At 39.2% G+C, this 13325-nt stretch overlaps 1 protein-coding gene across 1 annotated transcript in view; it reads right to left on the bottom strand.

The window, feature by feature from the left end:
* Positions 1–1887: 1887 nt before the first annotated feature.
* The window catches only part of LOC104494993 (zinc finger protein 277-like), a gene marked incomplete at its 3' end in the record, with an annotated part of 22962 nt that continues 11524 nt past the window's right edge, over positions 1888–13325 (bottom strand). Inside the window, exons 4-6 of the mRNA XM_010137901.1 lie at positions 6611–6702; positions 5127–5237; positions 1888–2020 (exon numbers count right to left, since the gene is read on the bottom strand). Of these exons, the coding sequence (XP_010136203.1) occupies positions 1888–2020; positions 5127–5237; positions 6611–6702 (336 nt within the window). The remainder of the gene's footprint in view (positions 2021–5126; positions 5238–6610; positions 6703–13325) is intronic.

Consider the following 13325-nt stretch of genomic DNA (forward strand, 5'->3'; position numbering starts at 1 on the left):
AAAAGGACCTGGGGGTGTTGGTCAACAGCTGACGGAACATGAGCCAGCAGTGTGCCCAGGTGTCCAAGAAGGCCAACAGCATCCTGGCTTGTATCAGCAATAGTGTGACCAGCAGGAGCTGGGAAGTGATTGTCCCCCTGTACTCGGCACTGGTGAGGCTGCACCTTGAATACTGTGTCCAGTTTTGGGTTCCTCACTACACGAAGGACTTCGAAGTGTTGGAGCATGTCTAGAGAAGGACAACACAGATGGTGAAGGGTTTAGAGTGCAAGTCTTATGAGGAGTGGGTGAGGGAACTGGGGGTGTTTTGCCTGGAGTAAAGGAGGCTGAGGGGAGACCTTATTGCTCTCTGCAACTACCTGAAAGGAGTTCGGGTTGACTCTTCTCCCATGTAATAAGTGACAGGATGAGGGTGACCGGCCCCAAGTTGCACCAGGGAAGATTTACGTTGGACATTAGGAAAAATTTCTTTACAGAGAGGGTTATCCGGCATCAGAACAGGCTGCCCAGGGAGGTGGTGGAGTCCCCATTCCTGGAAGCATTTAAAAGACGTGTAGATGTGATGCTGAGGGACATGGTTTAGGGACCCTGGCAGTGCAGGGTGGACAGCTGGACTCAGTGATCTTAAAGGTGTCTTCCAACCAAATGATTTTGTGATTCTGTGAGGATCACATGGTTTTCTGTGCTTCCGGGCAGTCATTTAGCTCAATTTCCTGAGCAAAGCTGGGACAGATTAAAATGTGAACAATGAATGCAAATTTGAGACAAATTAGAAGGTAATTTAAAGAGGATGACAAGTTCTGAAAATGTAAAGATTAACTGCAGGACTAGTAGAGAAGAATGAAACTATTAGAATAACTTATAAACAATTACAATATTAAATTCAAGTCTGTTAACTGCAAGGAAGAAGTGAATGCTCAGTTCTGTTGAAAGGCTGGACATATCTACCACACAGAACTTCACAACTTTTTCCCCACTGTGCAGCAAGTATAGGTCAGTTTTCAAAGCAGTGATATTTCAATATATAGAAAAAAATATAGGTGTCAGATGATTCATCTTTGGAAGGAAAGTATGTTGGATCTGAGAAAGAATTCACTCCATCTTGGGGAGAAGGGACTTGGCAGATGTCATTAACCATACAACATTTTGTTCTTAGGTTCTTAGAGTAAAACACGAGAGAAATTAAAGGGAAACAGCAGGTAAAACAGGCAAAGATGCCTATTTATAACCTGGATATTAACACATGTAGAAGGCACAAAGACTAGTTCAGAGGGAGTAGAGTCATTTCTGTAGCAGCTTTTGAAGCAGCTCCTATATTTATGAGTTGAAGACAGCAAATGAAAATCTGTTACACACACATGCATACACACTCTCAAAGGTCTGAGAGATAAAAAAAAGTATTAATAATTAGCAACATACACCTAACTGGAGGCTAAAAATGAACACTTTCTCTTTCATGTGGTTATCTCTCATTTTCCTTCTCTTTGCATTTAATTTATATTCTGAAGAGCACTTCCAGTTTAAGGTTTGTAGAAAACAAGCTCCAAGCCAATAGCATTCAAGTTAGACCTCCATTTACTTCATTACTCTATCTCAATTTCCCTTCTGGTTATTAAAGCAGAGACTGAGCACTAATGACATGGTGATTAGCGCATCTTCAAGCTCCATTCTTGCATCTCTCAAAATCAAATTTTGACAACAAATGTTTACTATTCCTCAGTTCAACAATTATCCAGAATATCATTCCAAAAATTAGCATCTTTCTTAAGAGTCCTTCAGTTGATTTTTGACCTTTGTACTAACTGCTGGTTTGGAATGACTCATTTTTTACTAGATATTGTCTGTATCACTTTTGTTACTTTACTAATTATTCATAGAAGCACTTACCAAGTAATTAATGATATAAAATCTGTCATATTCTTTGTTTTTGGCATTGATTCTGCGATGCTGCTTCTTTCTCATGTGATCTTTAAGTGTGTTTTTGTCTCTGAAGACTTTTTCACAGTATAAACACTGCAAACTAAGATAAAAAGGTAAGCAGGTCAACATGCAAAAACGAAAATAGTACAAGATCATATCCTTAAATAAGCTGGAGACACATACAATAACATTAATCCTAAACATGTGAGAGCAAGCTAAATGAAAAAGCAAGTTTATTTGGAAAAAAGTACAAGATGATCTTAGATCGCAGTAGTCAATCAAACACAGCGATGACCAAAATGACATAAAATAAAAATACAGATAATAAAAAAGTTTATCTGTTTATCCCACAGTCTCCCTGTTTGTGCAAAGTGGGTGAAAATTCTGACTACCCAAAATTGTCTTACCAGGACAGAGGATGGCCGCTGTTCAGTCAACATGTGAACTTCTAAGTCAGCACGTGTTTATACTGGCATCCAATCCATCAGTAACTGGTTCTTTGTAATTTAGAGTGAAAAAACCTGAACTCTTTAAAAACGTATCTTTAAAAACAATTCAAATTAGCTAAACAGGAAGTTTTATACTTCTAACTCAAGAGGGAGGCTACACTAAAGTCTGCCAGGGTGATCAATGGGTTTTGCAGTCCTGAGAAATCAGATTCAGTAAATAAATTCATATATACACATACACATGAGTATATAGATAATAATTCATGTCTATGTATATACATATATATACATACATACATCTGTATGTAGACATGAATTATAATCAATACACACGCAATACTTGAGAGTGAAAAGGTCCATTAACCAATGAGAATTTTAGCCCAGTATGTCTCCCAGAGCAATTCAAACAGAGGAATATGCACTGCCTTGAATCTTCTATTATGAGTACTTTAAAATATTCGTTCTCTCCACTGTAGTTCAACTGACACCCAGAAGTTGACCATATGAAGCATTAAGTCAAGTCTCTTGACTCAGACGGTGGCCTACGAGGGCAGTAATCTGCAGCTTGGCCTAAACGGGTGATTCTCTCTGAAACCAATGATAGTAATTTTTTCCCTGAGCTTACAGGAGCAACCTTGTTTAACGGATGGAGGTCTTGAGCCTCAAGTTAGCTAAAGTGCTAAAATATTTTCTTATAAGTGATGGCTTATATATCCTAGCAAGATGGAGCTGGTTCCTTGGGCTGTTTGAAAAATTATTGCCGCACGGGGATGGGGAAAACCCCTCGAAAAAAATTTCTCATTAAATAAAAACTTTAGTAACTGTGGCATTTGATTTTTCTGTTGGAGAAGTTGGCTAGCAGGAAAAATTATTTGATGAGAGGGATAAATGACACCACTTTAAGACACAAAATCCATGATATTAAAGAAATGCAGTGGCACTGAATTAAAATGATCACTTTTTTCCCCTGTTACTCACAGATGAAAGCATGCTTGATTGTATAGTCAGAAGGCATTTTAAGAGCGTCTGTGTCAGGCCTCTCCATGATTTCCCCAGGTTTTAAGATATAGATGTTGAAGAAGAAAATTATTTTCTTACTCAAGCATTTGCCCCCACAAAAAACATTAATATTGTGCCTAGAAGGTCTGTACCTACAGCTGAAAACTCTCATACTCCTTCAGCAAAGGTGCATCCAGACTCCCCTCAGCTCTTGGTGTGGTGCAGCAATTCAGGATTCTCAGTATCTTTTTGCCTTCTTAGAACTGTGGTAACATTTAGGCTTCCTGTTAAGGAAGTTTTGAGTTCTCCTTGTGTTTGCAGCCTCAAATCTAAATATTGCCTTGTTGGTGAATCATAGGTCTGATGGCAGAATATGTCTATGAATGTTAACATCTGCTTTGCTCCACCTGTTAACAGCAAAGTGTTTGCGCTACTTGTGAAAGGCATTCCCAGGAAGAGTACATAAAGCTTTTCCTCTGCGTACACCATATAGTGATGGGATTTGCCTGAAATAAGATTTTACTCCTCCTAATAATATTTTCAGGTACTATTCTAGCTATTAAATCTTTTTTCTTAGCTGTAGAATGAGCGACCTTTCACTGCTTTAGAAGCAACTTCAGCATGTGTATTAACTACAGAGAGGATTGGCTTTGAGCAATCTCCCTCTAAAAAGATGCCTCAGGTTCTATTGATAAAGAGAAAAGCTGCAATTTATCAGTGAGCACAGTAACTCTGTGCATTAGGCAACACCAATGATAATACAAAAGCATTCTTAATACATCTCAATTCCTGGAAAAAGTTAACATGTATCTACCAACATTCTTGGTCAGACAAAAGACTAAACTAGAGAGTGCTGTTGTCTTTTCCAATTTCCCTTGAATCTCCCCCTTTTTTTTCCACCTCCTGGATGTACAAACCAATAGATCCTAAATTAAGTTGGAATGATATTTAATCTAATTTCCATGTATCAAATTTCGCAAATCCAGAGTTCTGTGGCTTTTCATAACTAAGACTAAGATTCAGGCAAATTTCTCCTACAGTCTTTGATTACAGATTGTATTGAAATATAATAAACTTGTTAAAGCTACAGTTTCCGTCTTAAGGAAGTACATTTTCTGTAGAGCCCAATTTACATTTGCAGCATACTTTATATTGCCCCATTTATGAAATCTATAAAGGGCAGTTAAAGACTTGCAAAGGAAACTCAAAGTGAAGAGTTTCTTCCTCTTTGCTAGCAAGTTCTTCTCCCAAATTCCCCTGTCAACTTCTTCAGTCATCTCAGGTTTATGTGTTTCTGAGGCAGCACATAGAGCTTTCCTCTTCTGCTCTGAGATGTACTCTTTAAGCAGTAGAGAAGGGAGAGACCAAACACCCCACACTATTGATATACAGAGGCAAATGAAGGTTGTTATAATAACTCTGTATTCAGTGATTAAAGACATGTTTAGCAAAAAGATTGTTATAGTAAGAAAGATGAACATTAACTCAAACAGTTATAAGAATAACGGATGTACTATTATTGATGTCAATGGAAACTGCAATCAAAGCACTGTGTGACTCTGTTTTTCCAGCAAACACATAGTATGAATTGTTGTGAAGTAGCCTTCTTAGAGTATTCATAATAAACTTACATTCCCTCTTTGTTCCTTCTTAACTAACCATGAATGTTGAATTAATTTTAACCCAACTTATTTCCAAGGTTAAAAGAAATAATGGACCTAAGTCCATTAAAAACCAACCAAACAAAACACTACTTACTTGTCAAGCTTCTGCTGTAATACAGCCAAAAATTCATAGCAATTCACAATGTTATCTGGCAGCCCAATGTTAAAAGCATGCTCTCTTGCCATATGATTGAGAAGGACAGATCTACAAAAGACATTCAAGAAGAGTGTTACCTATTTTTGGATATGTATGAGAATTATTCAATTATTACAAATACTCCAATTGCTCTATAAAAGCATAAAAGCCAACATTAAATAAATAATAATAGTATTGCTGCCACTGCTAGAAAAAAAAAGAATGCAACTTTATTGGAACAGGAATTTTTAAATTTCAGTAACATTTCAACTGCTTAATCTGCATGCATTAAATATAATCCTTTAAATGAAAATGACCATATAGAGTTTATTTTGACCCTCACTGTTAGCAAAGACCATTTATTAACTTGAATAAGTAAATCATACGGTCCAAACAACCATCTTGAGAAACATTCTAAACAGACATTTGTCAGTTTTCTCTATGCTGGTTAGCAGAGCAGAAATTGTTGGACATAGTATGCTTTTACGTCAATACTGCTTCCCTAGCACTAGCAACACAAACAGCACTTAAAAGTATGCACGAACAAACATAATGGATGTTCAAATACGATATTTTTCTACTAGACATATACCGGTTAATTCCTCAGGCGCCCAGCATCTCTGTATGCCTTGGTTTCTGCTTCTGGGGACTAAAGAAATGTCCAAGTGTTGACACTGCTAAGCCTTGCTTTTACCACAGTCCAGGCACAAATTTCAAACCACCTATTCTACCCGTGAGACCTAAGAGTAAGCAGAGGATGAAATTCTTGGGGGGCGAATGATGGGAACTTCACTACACCAGGCAGTAAAAAGGACACTCATGCAACATCGGTATGACTTGCAGGGACATGACCCTGGGTTCTACCTTTCCAGAGTAGCAGAACTACGGCTGTGAACAGACATTCAGAGGTAACACTCAGTCTCTCCATCTGAAACAGATTTACGGTGCAGAAACAAAGTTTCTTTGGAGCAAGCACCTGAATGCAATTCCTGTTCACACTTCACTGGTGTTGTAGTCTCACTCTAATTCCCCTCTAATTTCCTGCTCCTCTTTTTCAAATTCACACTTGTTTAGTAAGGTTTAAAAATAGGAAAATGTACAACTGGATAGAAAAAAAATTTTAACAGCCGAAATGGCTTAAACAGCTCTCTCCTTGCCATTAAAAGAACTGCTGAAAAACTGTCTCTCTTCAAAATGGTTCAGTTCTCAACTCCAGCTTTCTGTCTGGTATAAAAAGTTGTAATAGAATAAATGAAGGATTGCGAAGTAGGACAGGGTCTATTTAAAATGGCACTGCAGTTGAAAGAAAAATCATACCTTAAAATTAATCCTGAGTCCTCCCATTAGGCACTAAGTAGTTTGATGACATTAAAACCATAAAACAAACATGCTGAGCAGATATGAAAAAAATAAACCAAAAGCAAACCGGTCAATAAACAAACCTGTTTCCTGTGAATTCTTGATCACAGAACATGCATGTACTATGAAAACTTGTGTCATATCTCTCTTGCTGTTGCTGTTCCAGAATTTCTCTCTATGAAAAGAAACAGATACAGTTATTCAGACAAAAATTACGAACCATTCTATCACAAAAGCTTATTACACCTCTTTATCCTTACTGGTAACAATGAACGCATAAAGTTAAAACGTGCTGCTGACACAAACCAGATATCAGTATTTTTTGAGGGTGGGTTTTCACAAAAATTGCAAGTTTTTTCAAAGGCAGTATGTGCTCCAGCTGAGTTCCATTAATATTCTCCTAATATTATACAAAGTGCATGGAAAGAAATACAATCCACAGTGGGATTTTACACAGCTATTTAAATGATTCTTTATACAACTTATCAGTTTATTGTTTCTGTTTACAGTTCAGATTTACCTCTGGCATCGGTGAGCAAGTTTATGGGTAACCATGTAATGCCCAGTGGAACGATAAACTCAATTTTACATGACTAATTGCATGGCTAACCTAGAGGACTTCTCCAGCAAACAGGACTGATAACAAGAGACCTGGCAGTTTCTGCAAGGAGCTCCGGCATGTAATAAACTCAGGGAAAAGGAGAAGCTGATTGTCTTCACCACTGGTTTACCCGTTTAATGCAGAGCACCAGGCTAGGCTAGACGCTTTATAACACTTGGTCACAACTTTCCTAAGAACAACAAAATCATGCAGCGGTGATTTACCCTGGTGCTGCAACAGCAGCAGTGTGGTTATACTGTGGAGTTGCTATACACTTCAGATGGAAAGGCCATAATCATCTGGGACATGGGAGAACTGGTGCTTGGATTAAAATCTAGAGTATTGTCAGCCCAGCAGTACAGTACCCTCTACTTGTGTTTTAAGTACTGATAACTGGTAAAGGATTTATTTTCTGTGCCATGTAGAGGTGCTACTGCTTGCTTTCTGACATTCGGAATCCTGACTGAATTTCTTAAGGGATTTTCCCAATCTCTTTATCTCCTTAGAGCCTGCAACAGTGCCACTTTGTGTTTCTCCCCCACCCCTTTACTAACTCTTTTGTGTGGATTAAGGCCCAATTTTGCCCATGGGGGGTGGGGGTAATAAGGAGCGTCTGTCATACATCTAGTGGCTGGCCAGGCCCTAACCCGTGATGAGTTTACATCTAAATTTACACTCAGTTACGCCTGTTGGCATAACCTTTCTGTCTTCCAGAGAAGACAGAAAAAGAAAAGAAAATAGAAAGGAAGAAAAAAAAAAAAAACCCAGAGAGAAAACCCACCCCAAAAATCCCAAACCCCAAGGAAGGCTTGAGCTATTGTCATTACAGACCCAAATGTGTCCTGTAGCACGAATAGGCTGGTGTGGGTCTACCACACCATATCCTGTTGCCCACTGTGAGGCGGCAGGAGGCTCTTGTGGGGTAAATGTCATGAATAACTGGAAGAGATTGCCCAGAGAGGTGGGAGATGCCCCATCCCTGGAAACATTCAAGGTCAGGTTGGTTGGGACTCTGAGCAACCTGATCTAGTTGAAGATGTCCCTGCTCCCTGCAAGGGAGTTGGACTACATGACCTTTAAAGGTCCTTTCCAATCCAAAGCATTCTATGATTCTCTTCTGTGAAATAAATGTGCTGTTGGTTTCTTTTCCACAAGAGCAGCATGCTGTATCCAGCAAGGGCAGTGGGATGAAAAGGATGCCTGCTGGAGAGCGCAGGAGCGTGCCACACGGGAGCACATTTGGCCTCAGTGGGCCCCACCCCCCCACAGTGGCGGCTGTGGGGGGTGCGTGCACCGAGCCACAGCCTGTTCTAGGGCTCACATTCAACCACACAATTCGGGACCTATAGCTGGTGCATATCAGCTAAGAGCCTATTACCCTGAAAATGCAGACCCTGGGGCATTTCTGCTTGCTTTTGTACTACAAGGTGTACATTTTGTATTGGAGTCATGCTCAGCAGTGCCTACGCAAATTCCAGGCCATATCCACTCTTGTCCCTCTGCGTTATGCAAAACATCAACTAACAGAAATATAAATTCCTGTTTTTCAGGGCTGACTCCTGAAAGAGATAAATGGAGCATAACACATGTTGTGAGAGCTCTTCAGCAGAGAAGCAATTAAGTAAGGGTATCTGTCTGCTCCACACAGGCAGTGAACTTCCCACAGCATGTCAGTGAGAACTGGTGCTTTCTCTGGTATTTGTAGCTGTCACCTCTCTCCACTTAGCAGCATGTCTGATGCAGTTTGGCTAACCTTGAACCCGACGTGATCTGCGTGTAGTTTATATATTTTGTCAAATGCACCAGAAACAACCTAAGAGAAAAATCAAGAGATATCACGTACAATTCAAACATTAAGATAGCAAGGGTTTAAACACCCCTACCTTCCTATTAACATTATTCCAATGTAGCTTCCTAATTGTACGCTACCAGGAGGGAAAGAAAACATTTTGCAGGATCTGAACGCCTAACTCCAGATTCCCATTTCAAGAAATTGCTTACTGGTGCCTTGGTGTGTTGCTACTCCCAGTTATGCCTGAGGGGGAAGAAGAACTGTACTGTGTCCGCCACACAGATGATGCTTCTGCTGTTCTGCTCTGTCACCCTTCCCATTTGCCCCTACACCAGCTCATCAGCTGGGAAGCTTTGACTAAACCAGTATCGGTGCTTTATCAATTTACTCAACAGAGTTTAAAAAAATATTTTCCAAAGTAGACACTCTTTTTATCAAATGTTGGCATTATTCATTGCTAGACAGAACTTTCTGAGCCAGCAAGCAAATCTGATACTTGTATAGGTGAGGAATTAAAAGCACTGGTTCAAGTCAAGCACAGCAAATGCAAGAGGGTTTGCTCTTCTGTCCTACAGACACTCCCAAACACCTCTGCTCCATCGCTGTGGCTCCGAAGGGAGAACAGCAGTTACAGTAACTTGCATAATACTTCTGAGATTTTTCTGAGTTGAAACTTTCAGCTGGTAATGAAAGTCAAGCTTAAACTAAAGTTATGAGGCAGGAATTGAGTAATTTACTTCAATGCCTGCACCAGTTTCCAACTCGTTGGAATTGTTGGGGCTGTTAGTATTAAGATAAAAAAACCCAAGACATTTTAGTCATGAATATTTTCTTAAACTTTCTTAGGATATTGTGTCATACCAAAGTGTCAGAGAATGAGAAGGCAAGGTTACCTGAAGAAAAAGTAAACATCTCAAAACACATAGTATTTACTAGTTTTCTTTTTCCTTAATGAGTAACAGATTTGAGCACAGACAGAAAAAGTAATCCAAGCCACTACAAAAGCAAGTGAATCAAACGCCAGAGCTTGATACAGGAAAACAGTTTACAACACGGATACAGTTTGTCAAGTAATTCCTGTCTCTCATCTCTTTGTACCTTTTGTGAGATGTCCTGGCAGCTATTTGTCCTCTACTCTTTCTGGCATTTTCTATGATCAGCTACCTGCCTCCCTGCCTTCGCCAAGATCCATTAATTTACTGAAGACTGTCAAACTAGTTGTGAAACAACCATTGACAGAACATATATCCCCACTGACACAAAGTGGAATTTAAATTACAGAGGCTTTTAGCCTAAACTCTTTGTCCCCATAAGTCACATGAAGCTTACGAAATCAACTAGGCGTTGTCAAAAATAAGCATTGCTAGATGGCAAGTTCTTGAAAGCACATTTTTAGACAGAGTCTAGCTCAAATACACAGTAGATGTGACTTGGCAGTTAGTAGCCTCCTGTGGAATAGCTTTAGGAAAATCTTTAGGACATTAAGTGGTTGATCACCTTCAAACATGGCAAACATAAGCTGGGTATTACTGATCATAGTTATATGCCACAAAAGTCTAGTTGCTTTGCAGGGCTTTGCAATACTTAATGTATTCAATAAAACAAAACTCAGTTTTGCATTTTTTCTGTCTGGAAAAAACTCTCTTCTATGGTTCTTAGTGTGCACTTTCTATTATATGGGTGATCTATCATAAAAAAATTGAAACAAATTACAATGTTTTAACTAATAAAACAAAAGACCATGGTAAGGATGGCAAGTGTTTATACCAGCATGATCATATTTAAATATACTAGCACACTAAACTGCTAATACAAAAGAAATTCGACCATTTGCATGACAATTTGTAATTGGGACTCTAGAAAAATGCCCTGCACATTTACGGTGCTCAGTTTGAGGTTGTGAGGAGTTCAGACTTGGTCTTAGGAGGTGGTAATTTAAAATGCACCTGAAAAAAAAAATGTGCCTGTTCCTCTTCTAGGAAGTAATATTTTGGAAGCAATTACCTGTTTTTTTTCACAAGTGCTTAAGCACAAGAATCCAGACTGATAATCAGTAAAAAGATGAAAAATGCATACTTGCAGCTAGCATGCACTTTTCCCTAAACAATTACTTCATCTCTTGGTCTACAGTTTAAGAGTCATTAAAGACATACAAAATACCTTACAAAAGGTAAGACTAAAAACTAATTCCATCAAATTTCAAAAGCTATAGACTCAGGACAGTTGGTTTTATGGAACATTCGGCTTTTCTGATATTGTAATTCCTGCTACCCTTCTCTCCAACAGACATGGTATCCCAGGTACTAAACTGTTTGTCTTTATTGCTGTCAGACCACTGCTTTTTTTTAAAATCATAAACTCTGTTGCTAACAAGGCCCTCATAAACAATTTATGTAGCTACTTAACTGTATAGCTTGGATCACTGACACAGACCAGCCATTCACAACCAGTACCCAGCACAAATTACTACATCTTTCTCCAAACCCTGGCTCTTCATAATGATAGGACTTCTGATACATAAGAAGTTAAGGCAAACAATGCTAGTCTAGCTCTGGGGTAGAGGCAGATTACACTGCAGTTTGGGACAAGATCATGCAGAGACTTTCACTGCAGCGAGACCTGAATTTATCATTCCTTAGTCCAGGAATACATTTGTGCAGTGGAGGATGAATTCTGCAGTTCAGTCTGTAAAACCGAGCTAACAGCAGTATGTGTCTTCTTTTTTAAGAAGTACAGGACCAAAAAAAAACCCCACCCCCCAAAAAACCCCTGCCATAATCCCTGAGTAGGCAAAGACCAAAGTTTCTCATCCAAAGACTTAAGCATACAAGTAGCTACAACTTTAAGTATTTCAGTACTGGGCTGGAATGGGGCCAAGAGCATGTTGTAGTTTGGGGTTCTTGTTGGTATCTGCCTTGCCAGTTCTCATCCTTCACAATCATTCTCTCTAGGCAAGAGACTAGAAAGATAGCATACTATACAAACGATCACTTGAGCTTCCAGTGAAAGCTTTTTATAAATCATGATATAATCTCTGAGGAGGTAGATTGCCTAAAGATGTTACTTTGAAGAGGAAACTTCACGAATGTTGCAATGTGCAGAAGTCAAACATCTGAGCACTGAGTTACGCTGTTGTGAAGAGTGCATGATCACAGGCTACATTCCTTCTGTTACTATAACAAACTCATTAATACTACCGAAATTGGAGCATCTGCCTGAGAAATAAGGTACTACCAGAGACAGCAACGTGGGTGTGAACTTGGATCTAAATAATATGACAGAGACTTCACAATAAGAATATGTATTTTATCAAGCTCTCCTAGGTGATCTCTCGGTGTGTACCTTTAGTTGTAGTTTCTTCCAACTTAAATAAAAGTTACATTTCGCTGCTGAGTGCTCCAAGAATTTAGCTATTGCTGTACACAAAGGAAACAAGTGAAACAGATTCTGATTTAAAAGAAAAAAAACCCAACATGCTGACAGATCACAAGAAGCTGCTTGTACAGTTTACTGGCAATAAAACAAACCATCACAGTACACTGAAACACACACCAGGACTGGTGACACTCGAAAGGCTCTACAGTCTCTAAAAACTTGCCAAGCACATTATTTGACAATTATATACACCATTAGGATAAACTGCTCTTGGAGTAAGATAATTATATTTGGGTTTGTGTCTACAGTTTCCTCAAAGATTAGTTGATGAGCTTTAGATCGTGCTTGTAGCTGCTAAATAGGACAAATATTAAGAAAGAATCATGGTATCATAAATTTCATGTCTCTCTAAACACCTGCAACTTTAGCTGTATATCAGTAGCTTGTCTCCTAACTTCTATATTCAGCTTCTCTCCTTCCTGATCACTGTATTCAGTTCTCCCACTTCAAACAGTTCTCTCTTGCCTCTTGAATACAGGAAAACAATAGTCTTCCAACTCTGCAATCATTATCACGTTTTCTCCAATGTTATTTCTAGATGAGTGACTTTTCTTTAAGATTATCAGAGATGCCTGCTGGAAAAACCCTCCAGGAAACAGCTTAGCTGTAACATGCACCGGAATACAACAAAACTGAGGATAGGAAGTCTAGTCCGGAGAACAATCAACACTTTTGAAGCCAGTTGTCACACCATCTAACATACATGTGTTTGCTGACTACTTTATGCACTTTTCCCTCTCATCCAGCCAGTGTGAAAATTCACACATAATCCTAGGATGTCACAAAGAGAGCTCCAGTGGCTAGACTGACAGACTGGCATGCCAAAGTCTAGTCACTAAGGAATGAAGGATGATGGCACTGGAGACCCACTTTTGGAACAGAGAAGACAGGAAAGCAAGGGGGAGTGACCCATCTTGAGATGAAACCGAGAGTACTCCATCTGGTACAGGCTGATCACACAAGTGGGCAT

This window comes from Buceros rhinoceros, unplaced genomic scaffold, assembly GCF_000710305.1.
Source record: "Buceros rhinoceros silvestris isolate BGI_N320 unplaced genomic scaffold, ASM71030v1 scaffold2776, whole genome shotgun sequence".
In the NCBI taxonomy this organism is placed as follows: domain Eukaryota; kingdom Metazoa; phylum Chordata; class Aves; order Bucerotiformes; family Bucerotidae; genus Buceros; species Buceros rhinoceros.